The following is a 23,490-nucleotide window of genomic DNA, read 5'->3' as shown; positions in this document are numbered from 1 at the left end:
AAAAAGCAGTAAACATTTTAATTGATATAAGACTAAGCTAAAAGCTAAGCTTTGATCAAAAAGCATTCCATCCATGCAGATTGAGGACCTTTACCAGTTAGAAATCTATTGTTATGATGCATTTATTACTGGACTCATGGACTGCAAAGTTTACCTCCTTTACATATAATTTTTACTTTAAAAACCTTTCAAAAGAGCAAGCCGTTTCAGCCAATTTGATCCACCACACTGAAAAGACTTTATTTGAGGCTTCAACCAAATTGCAAATGTTGAATTCTCAACTATACATACCAGGTTTTGTGGTGGTTGTGTTGGTGATCGTGGTGGTTTGGAGAGTTGTTGTTGAAGAAGTTGAGGTAACCTTTGCTGTAGTGGTGTTAATCTGGGCAGGAAGTGTACCATGCACAGTTGTAGTAGTTGTGGTGGAAGTTGTAGCTTCAAGGGAAGAGTTAGCTGCTGTAGTTGTCAAATTGACTTCTGGTCCTTTGGTTGTCAGGTTGAAGTCAGTGGTTAAACTGCTTGCAGTTGAGCTCAGGTTAAAGCTGATTCCTGCGGTTTGATTGAGATTGATCAATGGAGCAATTGTAGGTTTAGTGGTGTTGTCGACAACAGACGTCACATTGTCCGCAGTTGAGTTTTTTGTGGTTGTTGTTCCATTAACATGTTTAACAGTGGTAGACATTGTTGTGTTTTTATAAGGGGCCGTGGTGTTCTGTTGGGTTTCCCTGATGGGTGCAGTGGTTACGTTGTCTGTGGCAGTTTTGTTTTGAGAAACAGTAGTAGTGTTTATATTTTCAAGTGTTGTGTAATTCTTAGAGAGCGTAGTGACATTGATCACCATTGTGTGATTGGGTGAAGCTGTAAATGTGCTTATTGTTGCGTTACTTGTTGTAATTGTACCATTGTGTAAGTTCATATTGCTGTCAGCTGTGGTTATGTTGTACTCTGTTGTGTAATTGTTGGAGGGTGTTGTGTAATTCTTGGTCGCCATAGTTACATTATACACTACTGTGTGATTGGGAGAAGTCGTAAATGTGCTAACTGTTGTGTTAGTCGTAAATGTACTGTTTTCTTTTCCGTTTCTGTCGGCTGAAGTTACATTGTATGCTGTTGTGCCATTCAGAGAAGGTGTAATTGTAGTTACGTTGTACACTTTTGTGTGATTGGTTGAAGGTGGAACAGTAGTTACATTGTACACTTTTGTGTGATTGGTTGAAGGTGGAACTGTAGTTACATTGTACAATGTTGTATCATTTGTAGAAGGTGTAAATGCACCAACTGTAGTTACATTGTATGCTGTAGTATCATTTGTAGAAGGTTTAACCATAGTTACGTTGTGCTTTGTTGTGTGATTGGCAGAATGTGTAACTGTGTCAACCCTAGTTATATTGTACATGGTTGTATCATTTGGAGAAGATCTAATTGTAGTTACATTGTATGCTGTTGTGTCATTGGTTGAATGTGGAACTGTAGTTACATTGTACACTGTTGTGTGATTGGTAGAAGGTGTAAATCTGCCGGGTGTAGTTACGTTGTATGCTGTTGTGCCATTCAGAGAAGGTGTAATTGTAGTTACGTTGTACACTTTTGTGTGATTGGTTGAAGGTGGAACTGTAGTTACATTGTACAATGTTGTATTATTTGTAGAAGGTGTAAATGCACCGACTGTAGTTACATTGTATGCTGTTGTGTCATTGGTTGAATGTGGAACTGTAGTTACATTGTACACTGTTGTGTGATTGGTAGAAGGTGTAAATCTGCCGGGTGTAGTTACATTGTATGCTGTTGTGCCATTCAGAGAAGGTGTAATTGTAGTTACGTTGTACACTTTTGTGTGATTGGTTGAAGGTGGAACTGTAGTTACATTGTACAATGTTGTATTATTTGTAGAAGGTGTAAATGCACCGACTGTAGTTACATTGTATGCTGTAGTATCATTTGTAGAAGGTTCAACCATAGTTACATTGTACACTGTTGTGTGATTGGTAGAAGGTGTAAATCTGCCGGGTGTAGTTACGTTGTATGCTGTTGTGCCATTCAGAGAAGGTGTAATTGTAGTTACGTTGTACGCTTTTGTGTGATTGGTTGAAGGTGGAACTGTAGTTACATTGTACAATGTTGTATCATTTGTAGAAGGTGTAAATGTACCGACTGTAGTTACATTGTATGCTGTAGTATCATTTGTAGAAGGTTCAACCATACTTACGTTGTGCTTTGTTGTGTGATTGGCAGAATGTGTAACTGTGTCAACCCTAGTTATATTGTACATGGTTGTATCATTTGGAGAAGATCTAATTGTAGTTACATTGTATGCTGTTGTGTAATTGGTTGAATGTGGAACTGTAGTTACATTGTACACTGTTGTGTGATTGGTTCTAGATGGAACTGTAGTTACATTGTACAATGTTGTGTGATTGGTTGAATTTGGAACTGTAGTTACATTGTACACTGTCGTGTGATTGGTTGAAGGTGAAACTGTAGTTACATTGTACACTGTTGTGTGATTGTTAGAATATATAACTGTGCTGACTGTTGTTACGTTGTACTCTGCTGTTTGATTTGGAGACAATATAGTTGTGTTAAGCTTTGAAACAGTAAGAGCAGTAGCCATTTGTAGTGTTGAGTTGACAGAGGATAATGTTGTGAATTCCGTTGTGTTTTGGTGTGCTGCGGTTGTGTTTTGCAGTTTTGTATTTTCAGTGGGTGTCAACAAAGTTGTGTTATTAGATGAATGAGAAGAATAAGTTGTGTTTTGTACTATTGTACTGTTAGAGACAGTCACAGTCGTGTTTTGTGAGCTGGTTTGGAGGACAGGCTGTGCTGTTGAGGACTGTGTACTGTTAATTGTTGTGAGTGGAGTAGTCATGTTAGGCTGAGCTGTTCCTTGTGAGGCATTTGTCTTTTGAACTGTTGCAGTATTTTGAGCCACCGTAGTGTTGGTCACAGATGGTTTTAAGGCTTTAGGAGTTGTAGTGCTGTCGGTCAGATTGGAAGGTTGCGTCGTGCTTTGCTTGGTTGTGGAAGGCTCCGGAGGGCAGCTGTCAGTCAGAAGTACAGCAAGGCTCTCATTTGCCTCACTAAAAAAATAACACATAACAATATATTGTATGAAAATATTAGGCCAGTGCCATGTTCAATGGCAATTGTATTAATAATTAATTAATAAATAATGATTAATAATGAATTCATAATACGCTGAGAGTTAGATGAGTAGATCGATACCCCTCCCATGTCTGTATGCTAATTATGATGCTACCGCAGAAACAGAGGGAAACAGTTGGCCTGGTTCCATCCAAAGGTAACAAAATCTGGCAATTAACACCTCTAAAACTCACTAGTTAACTTCTTATATCACCAAACCAAATTATAAAAATGACCCTTACCCTATTTCCAGTATTTGTACTAAGCTAAGTACAAATACTTACTGCTGGTGATAACAAGTCATGTAGGACAGAGTCGTTTAATTCATCAGTAAGTAAACAATACAAATAAATCCTTTCTCCTGCTCATGTACAGTCAATTGTTTGTTTGTTGTTTGTGTTCATCTCTTAAAGAAAAACACACTTTAGAAAATGCTGCTTACAGGGTTAGGTAACATCCATCTGTCGTTGCATGCATTCTAGCAGCTACTTTTGTAATTTACATCACATTTTCCTCAGCCTGATTCATCTATAAACAGTTCAGTATGTGAGTTCATGAATTTTCCAGAATGGCTATGAAAATCAGACACCATGTGTGCCCAACATGCAAAAAGCCACCACCATACAAATGTTTTATAGATTTACCATTTAAGTAGAGTGGGGTCAGGTTGGCACACATCGGAGGTCAACAGGTCACTGGCAACCCACGTCAGGTTGGACATCAATAAAGTACTGACAGCCGAACCAGGAGGACCACAAACCACTGAGGACACACAGAGCATCGTCAATAATACATTAGTCTATATCCACAACGTTCCACTCCCAGGATTGTTCCGGTGCTGCTGGAAATTCCTAGCCTGGTCCTACCAGACTCTCGTACATTTCATTTGTACAGACCACTCTGAATCTACCATAACCAATCGCTAACGTTTGGTCGTGACGTATGTCATGCGCATGTGCAACAAGAGGAGACCAACAACAACTATCGGCTTATATTTAGCATTAGCATCGCTAGCATTAGCCTTAGCCAACTCCTTCACCACTAAAGGAGCGAGCTGGAAAATCTAACTTTTCCCGAACCCCGTGGGGAGGAGGGCCAAAACATCATGGCCACCAACACAACTCAGCAAAGATTGCTCTTGCTCGGGCTTTAACTTCTGGATATTCGGCAGCGTTGTCACAACGGACCGAATGGCTTCGCTCGCATCTTTCTAGTGCACATCCTCAACGTCATCGTTCTCAGCCACTCCCTCTGTTCGCTGATTGGACCTACAAATATTTGGCTGGAGAAAACCTAAGAATATACCACAAACCCAGACGGTTTACTGAAGGAAAATGAAAATTGAGCAGAAGTAAGTAGAAGGGCGGAGCCAGGCTAGGAAATTCCGCCAATGTCACTCTTTTTGGCCGAATGTCCGTTACCTTACGCTTTCTTTGTGTTGTAATTGTAAACTCTGGTTGATTTATGAAGACTATGGTCAACTGCTCCTCAGATCTTTGCAGGGTAAATCCAGACAGCTAGCTAGACTATCTGTCCAATCTGAGTTTTCTGTTGCACGACTAAAACAACTTTTGAACGTACACGTTCCACCAAAACAAGTTCCTTCCTGACGCTATTTTGCAGTGGCACCGTGGCTCCGTCCGGCACTTAGCACTGCCCAAGATGATTGTGTTTGGTTTAAAGAAATGCCAATAAACCAGAGCACGTTTTTCTCCCATCCCGGAATGCTGTGTGTGATTAGCCAGACCCTCCTCTGCAGCGCTGTGAGGTTTGTCAATCCGAGACTAAAAATACATTTACACAATAGATTTGTATAATGTCTAGTGATGGCAAAATGAAGCTTCGTCAAGCATTTTCTTTATTTTCTGAGCCTACTAGATGGCGCTCTCTGTTCATCAAAGGGTTGAGAATACACTGAATTGCAATGCCTTATAGTACAGATCCATTTTTGCGACACAACTGAAGCATGGTGTCGCGACGTCATACATCCATGGTTGATGCTCCACGCCCTTGACCAGCAGCTGATTGGACGAAAGCGTCACGTGGGTCTGACTACTTCTGAATTTCAAAACAACCATCATGGCGGCTCGTTGAGAATACAATCTCGTATTTTACGAAAATAGTTCACCGAAATGTGTTTCTGAAAACATTTTAAGCGAGAAATAGGCCATACAGTTGCTGAGTCTGTCTCATTTCAGATCGACAAAGGTCAGTTTGAAAGATTTTCGTCTACTTCTCCTGGATAGTCGCGTCACGTTCAACGGATTAATTCGCATAAAGATGGGCATCGGCAAGCTTTTTGGATGCGCAGCATTTTTTCAAATGCAGCGCCGCCTTCCCGGGATGCTTTGCGGGCGCGTTAAAGTCGCTTGACGTCACCCATAGGAATAAAGTGGAGCGCAGCGTGACAGAAGCGTCGCACGGACAAATGGATCAGCACCGTTAGGCCTTTCTCCTTAAACCAAGAGCGCCATCTAGTGGGCTCAGAAACCTATTGGTCACCATGCTCATGTGGGTGGGGCTTACCTGCCTCACAGAGTTTACAAAGCGGAAGTTAGGGAGACTGAGTAGACAGTCGGTTTTTGGAAGAGAGACAGGTGCTTCTGAATTTAGTGACGAAGATTTTCCCTTTTCCCCATCAAGTCATGTTAATGTTTTGTCTGCGTCTTAAATGTCTACAAATTAACTGTCAACTGAGTGTTGATGCTGATTAGTGCCGGACGAAGGAGTGAGCTGTTTGGAAGACGGAGCAAAGCGGCACCCCGGCTACAACGAGAGGGTACTTCACCTTTACCTTCAGCTTGGCAGGCTAGCGCTTAGCTCTGTAGTTTCATATGCATGGGCTAACAAAACTCTGGAAGCCCTAGATGTAAGATAGTATCAAGTTTTCCCCAGGGTTGTGCTAATTCCATGACAATATATAAACGAGGTTTCATAATAGGTAAAACACATAAACCTGCAGACTCACCCATGCGTGTAAGTGGCGTTTCACTTGTTATGCCACTGCTGTTGTTAATGACTTGTTGCAGAAGAATATTTAGGGCGCAACCATTGACAGGTCCAGACATCTCCAGTATCACCATGCAGCTGTACAACCTAGAGACCAGCAGCAAAGGGGTTAAAACAATCCATGTTCAGACATTGGCACAGGAATTTTAAGAAATAAAGTCATTGTCTGTTTACATAATAGACAACAGAAAGACACATATCTACCTCTGTGGTGTCCCGTGGCATTCCAGATGAGCACGCTGGATAAAGAAAATAATTGATGAAACATGACTAACAGCTCTAGATCAATGTGAGTAGACCAATGTAAGGTTAGGGTTAGTACCAAACTGTTATCTGCAGTAAGATTTACCTGGTAGACCTTTGAGATATCTTGGCACACTGACCTGGAAACAAAGAATTGCCCACATGTGTGAATTATCACCACAAAACCCTTTTATATTCAGTATTTACATGCAGGTAATCGGTTCAATAACTTCCCATGGTCTACATGTAGGAACTGTAAGTAATTCAAAGTGGATAGAGACTTACCCTGACATTGTGTTACATGCACGGGCTGCACTAAGTCCAGACAGCTGTTAAATAAGGTTAGGAAGTCAGTACATAGCATATATACAGTATATAATAGGAAGTATAGTTCAATCATATACTGCGCTGTACATACCAGTACTTTTAGGGAGTTAACATTAAAAGAGGCACTGTTAATATTGATTCTCATGGCAAAAAACTGGCCTAAAGAGAAAAAAACAAAGTAAAAGTTGTCAGGGGCAGTTTAGGACATAATTAAAACACCCATCTTCTGAGACACGTATGTGTCAGTTAAAGGAGTAGTTTAATATTTTGGGAAATACACATACACTTTTCTTATTTTCTTACAGAGAGAAGATCAATACTACTCTCATGTCTGTCAATTAAATATTAAGCTACAGCCTGGAGAGACGGTTAGCTTATCTTAGCACAAAGACTGAAGACAGTGGCAAACAGCTAGCTTGGCTCTGTACAAACGTCTACCAACAAGCACCTCTAAAGCTTACTACTTAATATCTTGTTGGTTTATTCAGTACAAAAAAACAAACAATTCAGCCAGGCTAGCTCTTTCCCCCTGTTTCCAGTCTTTGTGCTAAGCTAAACTTACCAACTGCTGGCTGTACCTTCATATTTAGCACACAAACATATGTTTGGTATCACGCTTCTCAGCTAACTCTCAGAGAGAAGGCCAATAAGCATATTTCCCAAAATGTCAAACTATTCCTTTAAAGTTTGAATAACATCCCATACAGTCAAAGTACACACTTATTTATCACATTTAGCAGCTGTGTGTGTGGGGGATATGAGCACATATAGCCTATATAAACAAATAACTGACATTGCAGTACAAACATATGCAGACAGGCAGGAAGACAATATTCTGGTTGTTTTCTTACTTGCAGAATTACAGAAAGCAGTGCAGTCACAAAAGCGAGGCGCTTCACCTAAGGCACAGACAAACACGGTTACAGCAGCAGAGGCATCCTGTTAAATATAATGAATGTTTTGACCTAGTATTAAAATCCGATCTGAGGGATCGGATCACAAGTCTGTGTTTTTGATACTCACTGCTGCAGGATTCTGTATTAGGTTGTGGAGCTGGGTTGGAATCGGGCTCTATGAGGGAGCTAAGTGAATAAACACTGATAAGATTCAGAGTGTGCACATGTACAGATATACGCTCAATCAGAAAAAAAACAAAGGTATTGCTCACCATGTAAGCATGGAGTGATTGTTTGCCTGACAGATTTCTTCCAGGGAGGATGTGGATGTACACCTCACAAATCCGCCACTGGAGGGCTCCACATCCCCACAAACATCTCGACCTGATGTGGACAACATCAACATGAGTAAGCTAATTATACTGTGTGTGTGTGTGTGTGTGTGTGTGTGTGTGTGTGTGTGTGTGTGTGTGCGCGCTTTTGGGGATTTATGTTAAGGGTAGGGTTAGGCATGTAGTTATGAGTCATGGTTTGGGGCAAGGGAATGAAGTATGTCAATGATGGCCCTCACGAGTAAAGAAACAAACAGGTTTTTGTGAGTGTGTGTATTGATATCTGTGTTTTGCATGTGTGCACAGGTATATATTTCCGTGCGGGTGTTGTGGGTATCCAAGTATACATTAAAACATGGCATAACCTTAGATTGACTGATTTTTAAAACAAAAACTAACAACAAATTAATTTCATGTTCTCCTATGCAGTTTAATTTTTTTTTTTAATCACTAATGTTTATAAATGCAGGCTTATCATTTTAACTATGACCAATTGAGAATCGCACAACATGTTTAGTTATATATGTGGCTATAATAATAATATAATTAAAAGGCTTAAAAAAAAGGACAAATTGAGTCTTTAAACAGTAGTGTGTTGTGTTTTTTTGTACGTTTGAAGATCACTTAAAATGTAAATGGACTGATTGAAAAATGCTCACCGACTCTCTCCACCTCTCCTATGATTCTGGCTTGTACTTGGTCACCAGCTTGCTGCAGTGCAGAGACTCCGACGCGCTGCAGTTCACACGCTGAGACAGCGTGGCTGAGCTGCAACAGCACATTGCAGGTTGTTTGTCTGGAAACAAAGTAGTCGCACCACTGTAAGGAGGTGAAATCTGAAGTATGGGTAGGAGTGAACACAAAATACCTACTGACATGCTGTTACCTTATGTTACTTTTTGCACTGCAGTTCACCTGTACTGCCTGCAAAGAGAGAGAGAGAGAGAGAGAGAGAGAGAGAGAGAGAGAGAGAGAGAGAGAGAGAGAGAGAGAGAGAGAGAAGTTATAGTCGTCTGCCTGCCTTGTAGAAGATATTTTATTCTGAAAAGTGAAAGGGTGTTGCCTGTTTCTGGGAAAGACTGACCTGAAGTTGTCTGTCACCCTGACAGAAATCTATAAAGCCTGTTACTCCATGTGTTCCATTACTGTGGCAACTAAATGCATTTGACACCTGAGTGAAATATGGAGAGACAGAGGCAGAACACATGCTGATACTGTGTGGGAGGTGACAGGAGCTAAACACATACAGTTTAGGCATCAGGACAGTGACAAATATTTTGGCATTTATAGTTTGCATCAGAACACATCCACATCAGATGAACTTTGTAGAATGTGTTGCCCTTTTTATACAGTTACCTGAATTTAGGACAAATCAAGTTAACTTAAAGCCACTGTGTGTTTTTATGTGATTATAATATATATCTTAAAAATTATTCAGATGAGTTTTTGTTCATGTAAAAAAAGAGACAACCCCAGGGGAAATTGTTTGATTTCAGCTATTCATTCTCAGCTATTCATGAAAGTCATTGTCAGCTCAGGTATGGTACACAGTATGCTATATATACGTCCTTAAGTACAGAGTCAACTGAAGCCAAAGAAAAAATCCTAATCCAATACTTGTTAATAGGTGGTTAGTGAATTACAGCTAGATTTGCAGTAAAATAAAAAGAACAGATAAAAAAAAAAAAATGAAAGTCAAGTGACTCTGTAAATCAAAATTATGGTCAAAATGTTGACTAACCACAAGTATTTTATTTATCAAATATTTTTATCATGACAAACCTTTTATCTATTTTTTATATTTATTCTTTCTTGGCAGAAATGGGCTTCCACAGTCATGACATCACTGAGCTTTGAAAAACAAATAGGTAACTATGAATCTTTGTACGAAATTTGAAAAATGATTGTAAATCTGCAACTATTCTGATAATTTATTCATTGTTTTGAGTCATTTTGTAAGAGAAAAATGACAACATTTTCTGGTTCCAGCTTCTCCAGCGGGAGGATTTGTGGGTTTTGTTTAGTCATCTACAATGGTAATCTGAGTGTGTTTGGGTTTTAGACTGTTGGTTGGACAAAACGAGACATTTGAAGATGTCATCTTAGACTCTGATGGGCATTTTTCACTATTTCATTACACTGTTTAAACAGAACGGTTAATTGATTACCGGTAATTGAGAAAATAACTGATAGATTGAAATCAGCAAAGTCAATTTTCACCTCTAGTTTAGCCTTAAGGACCTGTTTGGTGGAATTGTCTGTATAATAGAATCACTGTGCATCTACATTATCCTAAAATCGGTGGGGTAGTTGTGTATAAAAAGGGCTATGATTCCTTTACAGCTCATCTTAGACAGATCTTAACACCTTCAAACTCCTTTTAAAGCTTTAGTGCGTAACTTAAGATTATTTTTTTGGGCATCTTCAGCCTTTATTTTTGACAGGACAGATGAAGACGTGAAAGGGGAGAGAGAGGGGGAATGACATGCAGCAAAGGGCTGCAGGCCGGAAGTCGAACCCGGGCCCGCCGCGTCGAGGAGTAAACCTCTATACATGGGCACCCGCTCCACCAACCGAGCTATCCGGGCGCCCATGCGTAACTTTTTTATATTAATGAACGTCAGTTACATTCAAGCCATTGCGAAATGAGTTGATACAAAGCTCATTAAGACTATCAGCTCCACACAACTCTCTCTCTGTATTTCTCAGCATGGCTGTGTTTAGAAACTGGTGTCGTCCGGCGACTTTCGTGCGCAGAAATTCAAGTGAAGATAATTACCTCTTCTGAAAAGTTCATCATATTTTTTTTTAATCCTCCGTGTCCTCCTTGGCTACGTAGCAACTGCGTGGAGGAGGGGTGGGGGTGAAGCGCGATCACGGAAGGCTTGTGTGATGTGGACGCACCGACAGAATTGTTGTCATTACTTAGAATTCCTCATGAGGGGAGACAGAAACTACGTACTATAGCTTTAAGGCTGAAAGTCAGTAGCTACAACCTCAAATCCATAGTTTCATTTTTTTAAATGAAAAATGAAAACAATGGGCTGAAGTACAAAGTGAAAAACACATACAAACACATAAGCCCACTATGAAAAGGGATCTGATGCAACGTTTTAATACTGGAAACCGAGAGATGAATTGTAAAACGTCAGTAAGTTACAGTGCCATTGTTCACACATCATCCAGGTTCATACGGCAATGATGGCATACGGTTGACAGTCTAAATCGTAATGGTTCTCAGATACATCACAGGGTTGGAATGTTCTGCTCTTACAAACTAATTCGGCGCCGGCAAGACGTGTTTGTGACAAGTTGGCATTTAAAGCTATTAAGTGCATGACACGATGAAGGAGTGGAAAGCTGAAAGGTAAAACTAAACAACGTCGGATGGGGAGAAATTGTCACTCTCACCAAGTTGTGGACATCTTGCTCAGTCTTATTGTCGCCTTGGGCCTCAACACTTATGGACATCCAAAAGTAAGCATCTGCAGAAAAAAATGAAGCTGTTCAGGTCACAAATATGCCTAAATAAAACACTCTGATTGTACAAAAGGTGGATGTTTCTTACTGGTATTGGAACAGAGTTGGCTGATGTCACAATTTACTAATGTGGAACCTAAAAGAATAGAGGAAACAGATTTTTAAAACCATTAGGTTTAGGTATTGTTTATTCTGTACATCAGTAACACAATGTTACACAGAGTCTCTAATTATAAACCCACACAAATACGCAGCACATGTCTCAGACTAACCCGACGGGAGTGTTCTTCCAGGCGTGGTTTTTTTGACAAGCAGAGATGTGATTAGAGAAGTCTGGGTACTGGCTGACATCTGATAGGCCGAGCTGGCGCCAGACACAGGAACAGCAGTGAAAGGCAAAGCTGTGTTGGAAGCTGTGGTCTGGTTGACTGGAGTCAGTATGCTTAGTGGAATCCCATTTGTTGAGGGTGTAACAGATGAATTCTGGAAGTTGGATGGCTTTTTTCCCGTGCTGTGATTGGCTGATGGTGTGACAAATGGAGGCTCTGTTTGATTGCTGTTGACTGTAGTGCTACCAGGGGGTGTTGAAACTGAAAGTAAAATACAGACAGCAGCCATATCTTAAATAACATTCAGGTACAATTGTTTCCAAGACACAATATGAAGGATTCTGGTTTTAAATTGGATTTATCCTTTTTTTGTTTTGAATTTACTGATATATAATGTAATGATATCATAATCAACAGAACTGATGGACAAAACTATAAAAAGTAGACTCTAATTGAAAGTATATTTTACTTTGTATCATTTACAGACATTATAATGTGATAATAATTGATACAGATGATGGCCAAAACTTCACAATGCAGGGCAAAAATTGAAACTGTCCTTAAATCATTTACTGGCATTACTATATTGTCACAACTGTCAGAAATGATAGACTAAATAAAAAAAGGCTGTACTTTTTTTCTTTTTTTTATCATTAACTGACATAACGTGATTCAGCCTATACCGAACTTGGCACACAGTTATTGTCAGCATCACTCACCTGTGGCCTTAGACGTCTGGTTGCTCATGTGTGTGACAGGTGTAGCTATGACAGAACTCGTGGTAGTTGTTGTTGAAGGCACTTCTGATAAAAGAAAGGAGGATGTTAAGTCAATCAAAAAGAAGCACTGTAATTGAAATAATTAAAGGTGCACTATGAGTTCCTGCATGGTTTCAGCGCAATGTCATTTTTCTCTCAAATAGTAGGCATCTCTCCTTGACCCGCTAGCTGTCTGCCCCCTGAATACACCGTGAAAAAACCCGGTCTCGGGAGACAACACAGGGGTTGTAAACGTCAAACTAACACTAGAGGCACAGGCTGTTATGTGCATGCGCACTAACCCTCACCCCCTCCCCCAACCATCTTGGCGGTGATTGGCTGGAACGTGGTTTGTTGTATTTTGGTTCACAGCCTGCGCCTCTACTGTTTGTTTGACGTTTATGCCCCCTGTGTTGTCTCCCGAGACCGGTCTTTTTCACAGTGTATTCAGGGGGCAGGCGGCTAACGGATCAAGGAGAGATGCCTACGATTTCAGACAAAAATGAAATTGTGCTGAAACCATGCAGGAAGTCATAGCGCACCTTTAAAGGTGTTTTATAATTAGATATTATTGTCTTGCTCACCAAGTAGAGGTGAGAATGACCGTTCAAATCCAGTTGGGAGTGCTGAAACAGAGAATGTAAATTAAGGTTTTCCCTCCACACTCTGCAAGAGTCTAATCTAATCTAATCTCTTGTTGTCTAGGTGTCCCTAACTAGAAGGTACTTTTTCCCTACTAAAAATCTTTATATTAGTAGCATTTTGGTAAAATTACAAAGTTGTCTAACCTTTTTTTCTTCCTAACTCTACTGTACTGATCTTTTTGGCTATGACTTTCTTTAAAAGCATATTTACATTTCCAGAAGCCATATTGGTTAGCTAAAGGTCAAATAAAATACAAAATAAACATTTTAAAAGTGTGTTGTTTTGTTTGTTTTGTAACATGATCTGTGTTTTAATTTTCTTGTGTTTTAAAAAAAAAAAGAACAAACACAATTTTATGTTCTCGAATGCACAATAAAACTATTCTTTTCTCTTTGTGTGTACTCTATGTTCTCTTTACATACAGGCATATACAAATATACAACATGCATGTACGTGTGTCATTTTGTCACGTGAATACACACCATCAGTTACGCTTCTGTAAGCGCGTGCCCCACGCCTCAACTGTCTGCGGTCTACAAGACACATGAAAACATGCAACGTTCAACATCCAACATGCTCTAAGAACATGCACAACTACTGTGTGTAGAAAAGTGTTAGAGGTGAAGACACAAGTGAAGTGCCACGATTAAGTGTAACGTTCTGCATGCACTATTATTGCTTGAAATTATTTCATTTGAAAAGACAAATTTAATGTCTAGTCAGTTACATTTGTGAAAGAACAGGCTGAAGAGATCACTATAGTAATACATGAAATGCATGCTTAGTGACTTCTATATGACAAATTAAAAAACGTGCGTTGTTTTAGCTAGACTTAAAGGCTTTTACAATCATGATGAAAGGACAGAAAAGATTACACTGCATTCTGTTATGAATGCAATTAGTCAGGAAAGTCATCTATGCACAAGATCCCAGCTTGAACAACATCCACAATTAGGATAAGTTAGGTAAAGACAAGCTCATGCATGTCTCTCTCACCAACACACAGGAGGTTTGGGTCTCTCTGTGCAGCCCTGGGACTGGTCAAGCCCCAGGACTGAGCATTCCAGCCAATCACAGTGCCGTCCTCACAGAGGCCATGGTTGCCCAGATCTGGCCACATGCGGAACAGATACAACTCCACTTGCCCCAGTACGGCTCCGGGGGGTCGATCCCTGGGACGGCAGCCCAGCCACAGGGAGCCGTTTGGGGGGATGGCCCGAGCGATGACTGTCCTCTCTGCCACCATTTTCCCATCAACCTGAAACATTTACACAGCCTGTTTTGCTAACGTCGCCAATAAAGAGTTCAAAAGTTTGACTCCTGCTATTACTGGGCCTACACTGCCACAAAATTGATAGTTTTCGCCATCATTTGTACTCACTAAGTTAATTGCTAAGATCTGGGAAGGTGGAGACATTGCTAAAAAATGTATTTAGGGGGCCACGTTGCACTCAGACGATCATACAGGTTTTAAATAAACACTTGGCTTGGGCAAACTAATTTGACAAAGAGTAAAATTATTACCCTGCCTTGCTTTTTATTTTACCTTCAAATAAAGTGGACAATATGACTAAACTGTTAGCTTGTTTACAACCTGTCTGATCGTGTTTCTTGCCCTCTCAGGCTTTATAATGATGTCGCAACATTCCCAGACATCCACAATACTTTTGATGAGTACAATGTTATCATAACTGATAGAAATGATGGCCAAAACTACAAAAATAAGACCAATGTTGTTATAAATTGGAGGTATCCTTTTTTGTTGTGATTAGCTTGGCTACCTTAATGCCCAAATTGTAGGCTAAAGGTACTATATTTGGTCATTCAAAAATAAATAGTGTCCAAACTACAGGAAAAAAAGACAGAGGTTAAAAAAAAATTAGCATTAGCATTTTCTGACTAGCTTAGAATAGTGAGGGAATAGGTTTTGTCATAGCAGGACAGTATCTATTTTCATACACTTAACTGCACATACCAACCCAACCCATACCATTCCAAACCCCACCCACAATGTGTGGTATTCGCAAGATAAACTTATTGGTGTATAAACAATCTATTTTCAGCATACACTATTTGGCTTTGTTTTGTGTAAACCTCATGGCATACTCAGTGGTGGAAAGTAACTAAGTACATTCACTCAAGTATTAAAACTATGTACAAATTTGAGGTACTTCTACTCCACTGCAATTGAGAGGGAAATACTTTTTGCTCCACTACATTTACACATCAATCTATCAGCAATAATAATCCAATAATATGATATTTAAGGCTAATGTTCTGCAGTAACTACTTTTATTTTTGATACTTTAAGTACATTTTGCTAATAATACTTATGTGTTTTTCACCTCTGTAACATTTTCAATACAGGACTTTTACTTGTAATAGAGTATTTTCTTATTAATGTGGTATTGTTACTTTTACTTAAGTTAAGGATAATGTGTACTTACTTCCTAATTTCTAATTCCTTTCTCTACCACTGAGCATACTAGTATACTACAGGTATTACCTCCAGGCTAAAGGAGTTGCGCAATACGTCCCTCCTCAGACACACTCTATGCCAGTGTGTTGGGGACAGCCGCATAGGAAATCTGTGTCGGACCCTTAGCAGCCACCCATACAGTGCCTCATCATCTCCCTCCAGACCCAGCTCAGGTCCAGGTGCCAGGACCGAGCTGTAAGAGTAGGCCACCCAAGCTCCGGGGACCACCACACGGATGTCAACACATGAAGTCATCTGAAGGAGCAGCGGCATGGTGGCCCTGTCCTGCAGGGTCCAGTGGTCCTCACAGCCATTTAATACTGCCTTAGTGTCTCCCAGGAAATAGCCAAGTGCTGGAGAAGAAATGCAGATTTAAAAAAAAAAAAATGTAATTGCACCACAGAGCTGCACTGGAAGCAGAAATAGTGTAAATGGTTGAGTTGAACCTAAGAGCCAAACATCTTTAAACACTGACATATTATCACCATATGTTGATATGGAGAACGTGTTAGCAAACAGTTGCTTATTTACACACCCAGCAGATACGGTGCAACATTAGCATTCATCATGTTGGCCACTTGGTAAATCATCATCATAACCTTTATTTAAAGCAGCCATATTATGCTCATTTTCAGGTTCATAATTGTATTTTAAGGTTGTACCAGAATAGATTTACATGGTTTAATTTTCAAAAAACACCATATTTTTGTTGTACTGCACCGCTCTCTCTCACTGCTGCAGATCCTCTTTTCACCTGGTCTCTGTTTTAGCTACAGAGTGAGACCTCTTTTCTTCTTCTTCTTCTGTACTATCTTTGATTGCACTGCACATGCGCAGTAGCTCAGATGTAGATCATGTCAGCTAGCTAGCTCCATAGACAGTAAAAGAAAGGCTGACTTCGGTCAGTTACAAGGCAGGATTAGCTGGGAGACTTCTAAATGAGGGCGCACATGTAAGTAGTTCTTTTGTAGATTATGGTGAACTTGTGTGTGTTGTAGCAGTGCTTTGCTATTGAGAACGAGGTAGCATGCTAGCGTTAGCATGCTAGCGTTAGCATTAGCATGCTAACGCTACGAGCTAATGGTTGCAGTTAGCCTGCTCGTTTCGGCTTGTGACGTCACAAGCCGTGCCGATTTTGAACAGCTCACCCAGAGACTGAAGGCAGGACACATTCAGAAACCGTATCTCACTCTAAACAGCATGGATGGATTTTTTTCAAAGTTTGTATGTGTGTGGAAGCACCAGAGACACAACATAACACCCCAAATCCCAGAAAAAGTGATTTTTTCATAATATGGGCACTTTAAGAATCTCGGAAATCTTTGACGATTCCCTCATTTTCAATGATGCCAAGATACAAGACACATAAAACATGAAGCACGAAGCAAGTAAATAATACTCAATGAAAACAATCACACACAGAAGTGAAGTGATCTGAAATCCAATATTCAGTCTCTTTTAGCTTTAGCTAGCTAACGTTAATCGCTTCTTTTTTAAGATAAATGATAAAATAACTGTGATAATTCCCTGTGGGTTCATTAATACGATTGCACCTTTCACATTAAATATTGTCCTTTGATCCATTGTTAATATAAAACTATTGATTAATGCTACTTTAAAGAAAAGGGTTTAATCAAGCCATCAATGTCAGCTAGCGTAGCTGAGCTTTAAGCTCCAACTGAGCCCGCTAATGCACAACCCATTTTAGTTATTGAACAGTGATTCATTTGATCACATTGCCAAAATATTAAACGTCTTAATTAGACTTAAACAATGAATCCCTGAATAAAATAAGAAGAAGCTACTGTTTATTACTTTGATTTGTCTGTCTGTGATAGCAGTTTAGTTTCACACATGCTAGAAATGCTAACTGCTAGATCAATTCACAACACAAAATCAGTCACACACTATCACATAATCAGTTTTAGTTGTTTTAGTTATGTTGCCATTGTTGTGACATCAATTTTCTAGCCCAAAAAAAACAAAAATATCTAGCCCAAACGCATAGACTGTTAATATGGTAAACGTAGCCATTAGCATCCTCATTGTGAGTGTGTTAGCATGCAGAGATTAGCATTTAGCTCAAAGAAGCTAAGTACAGCCTCACATAGCTGCTAGTGTATCGCTGTAAACTCATATTTTTACTTTCATTACTGTTTTTGTGGATGATAGATTTCTTTAAAAGTCAGTGGTTTTGGACAAACATGCTAACAAAAGACACTACTATCACAACTGTAAAGAAGTGGCTAACAGAAGTGTGCTGTTTCAAGTTAAAAGCCTCTTCATCTGCAAAGAAATCCCATTTCCCTTAATTAAAATCAATATTTAAAACCCTCTATCTCCTACTTTTCTCATATGTGAGTTAGGCGTACCTTTGGGTGGAGTGGCTGTCATCAGTGAAAGCCAGATGACAAGAAGGAAATGATGTGTCCATCTCCACTGTCCTTCAAAGCAAAGGCCATGCATCCTCCTGGAAACATAAGGTGACATAGAGTCAAAGAATTTAAACATCTTCCTCTTCTTTTGGTTTTATTTGGGTAGAAGCCATTGCACTGGTTTGTGTCAGAGCTACTTCTCTATCATTTATTCATTGATGTCCCAAATATTAAAATTTCATTTCAAGCTTTGTGAGAACAACTTCCTATATTTCTGAAATGTTCTTCCCTTCCGTGCAGTCTGTTCCTAGATGTAGATATGATCACAGTGTATCATAGTTTCAGTTGTGGAAACTACACCAATATTATCCTTTACAGCTGGTAAACTAAAACCATCTAATATTATGGCCTTTGTCTACACTCACGAATTGACTGCAGGGCGGGAGTGGACACAGCAGATTGGGTTACACACCACTGCATTCACACCTTCATAAATTACAGGTTATTGTTGCATGTGGTGTCTTCATGTTGTTGATACACCTCACGTTATGTTTGTAAAATGGAGATAATACAGTATCCCACACTGCATAAAGTATTTTGTGACATAATTGCTCAAATAGCCTATACAAATTCAAAGCATCAGAAAGAGGAAAATACTAATATAACATGCTTTTGTTGGCTGTTTTTGTCTTTGTTTGAATGTAAAACTATGTAATCTGTTACCCTCATTCATAAAGAAGCTTTAATTGATATTTCATATAGTATTACCTTATAAGGTTGTTATGGAGATCTTGTTGACAAACAGTTGCATATTTACACATCCAGCAGACAGAAAGTGTCTTATTTTTATCCACAAGGCAAATGTAAGTTCAATACTCACTCTGCTTTTAGCTCTGTTTTGATCTCCACCAGCTCCTGAGGGAAATGTCTATCTTTTTAGCTCCTAAATGTTTCACTATGTTCACCAGCTAGTTGGAAACTTTCTCTAATTGCCGTTGAGTACTGGTAAGGGATCAAAACACTTAAGATTTGTGCGCTGGAAAACCAAAACAACGATCGTAAAAAAGCTAAAACGTTGAAGCTGAGGGGGGCTACAGAGTTGGGTGATACAAATTGTTGAGATATTCCTTACAAGCGACCCCTTTTAAATTACATATAATCTTTTGATCCAGTGTTCATATAAAAATATTCATAATTGCAGCTTTAATACTAGCCAAAATAGAGAGGCCATTTCCAAAGGCATCTTACCCTGGCATTGTCACTGCTCAATATGTAAAAAGAATAAAATCTATAAGTAGCCTAAGTAAGTCATCAGAACTGTGATGTAAATCCTTTCCCATCCACGCTAAGGCAGGCATATTACATACAATGCAAGATAAACTTCAGAACTCTACTAATAATCTTCAAAGCCTTAAATGGCTTGGTTTCACGTTCCGTTTCTGATCAGTTCACTAACTACAGTCTAGTTAGCCCTCTATGAAAACCCATTTTGGCCAAGAGAAGAAAAGACATGAAAAGGCATGATAAAAAATACACAAATGGTGAGATACTAAGCCAAACTTTTGACTTAAGAAGTCCAATTCTTAAATCTTATGATAATACATAAAAACAATTACTAAGTAAAAAATGTAATTTTAATTATATTGCAGTTTTTTTTTGTTGTTGTTTGCACTTTCTTTAAAATTTAATTTTTAGGGTGGCACCTATGGTTGCAGCTGATGCAGGATGCAGTGGTCTTGCTCGATGCCCTGCTGTGCCCTACTAAGCGCTGCAACGCCCCGCGACAACTATTATTTCTAGTCATAGTTCCACTATCTTTATTGTTATTATAACTGCCACTGTTCATCATTCCAACTGCTATAATTATTATGAATCATATCTATCTATGTCTGTATATCTGTATCAGTGTCTGTGTCCATAAATGCAGCGATAGATGCCGCCCACAAAGAGCCTGGGTCTGTCCGAAGTTTCTGCCTAAAAGGAAGTTTTTCGTCGCCACTATTGCACTAAATGCTTGCTCGTGGGAAATTGTTGGGTCTTTGTAAATTAAAGAGTGTGGTCTAGACCTACTCTATCTGTAAAGTGTCTTATGATCTGATACTATAAATAAAATTGAATTGAATTGAATTACATGTCACTTACTGCTTTATGCATTTTTAAATATAGCACATTGAAATGACCTGCTATACAATGTGCTATTTAAATAAAAATGTCTTGCCATGTAGAGAAAATGTATATTAATGATTAGCAATTACATTTTTTTTAAAACAATTTTTACATGTGGATAACATTTTTCAAATTGTCGATACACTAAGACACATTTTCCAGTCCTTTATTCTCGTCCTTGTTTTAATAAGCAAATATGAATAAAAACCAAGCAGCTATAACTCTCATGTACTCACGGTATTAGCTTTTTCTCTAATTGGCCCTTCAGATCTAAAAGTAGTTGGCTCAGTGGTGATTATGATGAGATGCTTTCACTATTTGTTCAAACATACTGTTCTTTTTCTGTGAAGTCCTATTTTCAATCTGCACATTAACGCAAATGACTAAATGGGCACACGTACATGTACACGTAATTGTTACAATGTACAACTGTAATACAGGGAGTGCATGCAAATACATAGAACCTTATTGAAAAAATGTTGATCTACAGGGTTTGCCGGCTGAAATATGTAGTGTGAGTGTAATTTGGTTAAATGATATGCACAGATACAATCTAATGATTACTTTTTTAGAAGTTTATCTGTCTAATAATGTTGATCCATATGATTCTTCACTTCACCGCAGTGTTGCTTTGTTTGTTCCCACACTGATATAGGCTACACTAATCTGAAAACTTTGAAACAAGATGGATTAAGAGATTAAAGCTTTTAGTGAGGATACATTGTTTGCTCTGACCCATGAGAAACAACATGTCTATTCTCTGGGTAAAACAAGTTTAATTGTAATTTCAAAAATTCAAATTGTACATTGCTGCATAAAGAAACCTAAACTGTCTCATCATACATGTGAAACTACATGTCTATGTATCTGTGAGGATGTGATTTAGTATATGTTCTGTGTCAGAAAAACAATCAGTAGCCTACCTGTTAAAGCTTCGGGGCAGAAGTCGCACTGTTGTTGTCATTCCTAATATCAAGTTCCCACAGGCTGACTTTATTCTTTGCAACTCTCATTGTTTCCTGTTCCTCTATTACAAATACCAAACCCTTTTTGTATGCGTAATCTACAAACTGTCAATACATTTTACAGACAAAATATTCAAATTATTATCAAGTTCTTCTCTGAAATTTTGATGTTCACATTTAGAAATTTGAGTAAAGGAATCTTTTATTTGCTTACCTGATGCTTTTCAAAAGCATCTGCAGAGTCTATGTAGGTTTACGGGTGTGAATGCATGTACATATTCACGTGTCTCTCCATGGTTCCCGTAATATCATTCATCCGTCAATCATGAGTCCAAAAACTGCCACCGTTGAAGTATCACAACTTGTCTCTGTGTTTTTCTTCTCTTGTGTTGCTTCCTCTTCTCTTCTCTTCTCTTCTCTTCTCTTCTCTTCTCTTCTCTTCTCTTCTCTGTCCTCAGGCGCCCTCCCTCGTATCTCCAGTATCCACCTGTCACTTACACAAGAGCATCGTCTGTAGCATTAGGTGTTTGTGTGTGTGCGTGAGTGTGTCGAGGTGCGTTCAGGAAATCAGAAATTTTGAAATGCGAGGAGACAGTAGACCAAATAATGAGACTCCCCCAGAGAAGAGAAGGAGGAGGGAAGAAATAATAAACCATGTTAAAGTGTCTGTATGCCTGCCTGCCTGCCTGCCTGTCTGTCTGTCTGTCTGTCTGTCTGTCTGTCTGTCTGTCTGTCTGCCTGCCTGCCTTTCTGTCTATCTGTCTGTCTGCTTGTCTTTTCTATCTCAGTATGACTGGAGGGCAGCAGCTGGTATTACAGGATGCAGGACCAGACAGTTCCTGGACAGGGTATTAGCCTTTATCTGGCGTGTCTATTTGTGTGTGTGTGTGTGTGTGTGTGTGTGTGTGTGTGTGTGTGTGTGTGTGTGTGTGTGGGTGTGCCCACAGAAAAGTATGCGTGTTGCAGCAAAATATAAAAAATAAAAAAGTTACACGGTAGGCTGAAGTATAGAATGTCGGATTCAGGTTGACAAACAGGTCAGACATCTTCCCTCGCTCTTTCTCTTTCTCTCCCTCTCTCATATACACACACACACACACACACACACACATACACACACACACACACACACACACACACACACACACACACACACACACACACACACACACACACACGGCTGGGCTGTGAATTTGAGAAATGGTATCTGATGTAAGACATAAAATGAATCCAAACAAGACAAGAGCAGCCTCAGGGCGACTCTTCAAATCACAGTGTCTTTACTTTTCTGTACTGTGTGTGTGTGTGTGTGTGTGTGTGTGTGTGTGTGTGGTAAGGAGACATCTAGATAATTAAGTAGTTGACCATTGGCCACAAGGGGGCAATAAAGTCTAAAGCGATTTTCTTCCAATACAGATCAAGTGTCAGCCTTTGTTCATTTTTACTGAGGGGTAACAAAACAGTATCAGATCAGTGGAGCAGAGCAGAACTGCAGCACGTTACTGCTCTTCTTCAGTGACACAGCACTTTTTAGGTGAGTTATTTGTCAGTATGTGTGTGTGTGTGTGTGTGTGTGTGTGTGTGTGTGTGTGTGTGTGTGTGTGAGCATAGTTCAAGCTCAAGTGAATCAAAACCCCACCGGCAAATCTTTTCTTGCTTTTCTCCTTTCTGCAATTATTCAAACTGAAAACTCCTCACAGCTTGGCAACAATGGCATTTTCAACTCCACGGAGGAGTTTACAGCATCTGCCTTTCCAGACTAGGTTAGAGATTTCTGAATATGTGATGTTAAGACAATGTAATCCCTCTACCTGTCTTTAGGAGTAGGCCGGCAATAAGCAGTCAGACAGTCCCATGCAGAAAGGTAACCTCTTGAGTTTATTGAGTTTCAGCAAATGTCATGCCAAAATCTCCCTGAGTGAGGTCCCCCTTACAGCTCACACAATTTAATGTGCTACACTGTGTAGTCAGTCTATATCCATGACGTTCCACTTCCGGGATTGCTCCGTTGCCACCGGAAATTCCGCCGGATTTCACTCATTTAGGCCGGATATCCGTTGCCTTCCGCTTCCTTTGTGTTGGCATTCTAAACTCCGGTGGATTTCTGAGGACTATGGTTAACTGCTCCTCAGATCTCTGCAGGGTAAATCCAGACAGCTAGCTAGACTATCTGTCCAATCTGAGTTTTCTTTTGCACGACTAAAACAACTTTTGAAAGTACACATTCCACCAAAACGAGTTCCTTTCTGAGGCTATTTTGCAGAGGCGCTGTTGCTCCATATGGCGCCTAGCACCGCCCAAGACGATTGTGATTGGTTTAAAGAAATGCCAATAAATCAGAGCAT

General features: G+C 39.5%; 1 protein-coding gene across 1 annotated transcript in view; it reads right to left on the bottom strand.

Moving 5' to 3' along the window:
* adgrg2a (adhesion G protein-coupled receptor G2a) overlaps positions 1-21,788 on the bottom strand; it is a 29,488-nt gene extending 7,700 nt beyond the window's left edge. The window contains exons 1-25 of the mRNA XM_035998323.1: positions 21,360-21,788; positions 18,012-18,109; positions 15,667-15,992; positions 14,157-14,418; positions 13,643-13,693; positions 13,100-13,141; positions 12,477-12,560; positions 11,701-12,018; positions 11,517-11,564; positions 11,360-11,433; positions 9,033-9,119; positions 8,835-8,872; positions 8,608-8,744; positions 7,889-8,000; positions 7,744-7,802; positions 7,572-7,619; positions 6,812-6,879; positions 6,679-6,722; positions 6,500-6,533; positions 6,355-6,389; positions 6,110-6,237; positions 3,786-3,903; positions 1,964-3,077; positions 1,549-1,774; positions 292-1,224 (exon numbers count right to left, since the gene is read on the bottom strand). Coding sequence (XP_035854216.1) covers positions 292-1,224; positions 1,549-1,774; positions 1,964-3,077; positions 3,786-3,903; positions 6,110-6,237; positions 6,355-6,389; positions 6,500-6,533; positions 6,679-6,722; positions 6,812-6,879; positions 7,572-7,619; positions 7,744-7,802; positions 7,889-8,000; positions 8,608-8,744; positions 8,835-8,872; positions 9,033-9,119; positions 11,360-11,433; positions 11,517-11,564; positions 11,701-12,018; positions 12,477-12,560; positions 13,100-13,141; positions 13,643-13,693; positions 14,157-14,418; positions 15,667-15,992; positions 18,012-18,109; positions 21,360-21,379 — 4,504 coding nt within the window. The 5' untranslated portion in view covers positions 21,380-21,788. The remainder of the gene's footprint in view (positions 1-291; positions 1,225-1,548; positions 1,775-1,963; positions 3,078-3,785; positions 3,904-6,109; positions 6,238-6,354; positions 6,390-6,499; positions 6,534-6,678; positions 6,723-6,811; positions 6,880-7,571; positions 7,620-7,743; positions 7,803-7,888; positions 8,001-8,607; positions 8,745-8,834; positions 8,873-9,032; positions 9,120-11,359; positions 11,434-11,516; positions 11,565-11,700; positions 12,019-12,476; positions 12,561-13,099; positions 13,142-13,642; positions 13,694-14,156; positions 14,419-15,666; positions 15,993-18,011; positions 18,110-21,359) is intronic.
* Between the last annotated feature and the right edge of the window lie 1,702 nt (positions 21,789-23,490).

The sequence above is a fragment of the Sander lucioperca genome, chromosome 23 (genome assembly GCF_008315115.2).
Source record: "Sander lucioperca isolate FBNREF2018 chromosome 23, SLUC_FBN_1.2, whole genome shotgun sequence".
Lineage (NCBI taxonomy): Eukaryota > Metazoa > Chordata > Actinopteri > Perciformes > Percidae > Sander > Sander lucioperca.
The sequence above is the reverse complement of the archived record's forward strand: the minus strand, read 5'-3'. Positions and strand labels throughout refer to the sequence as shown.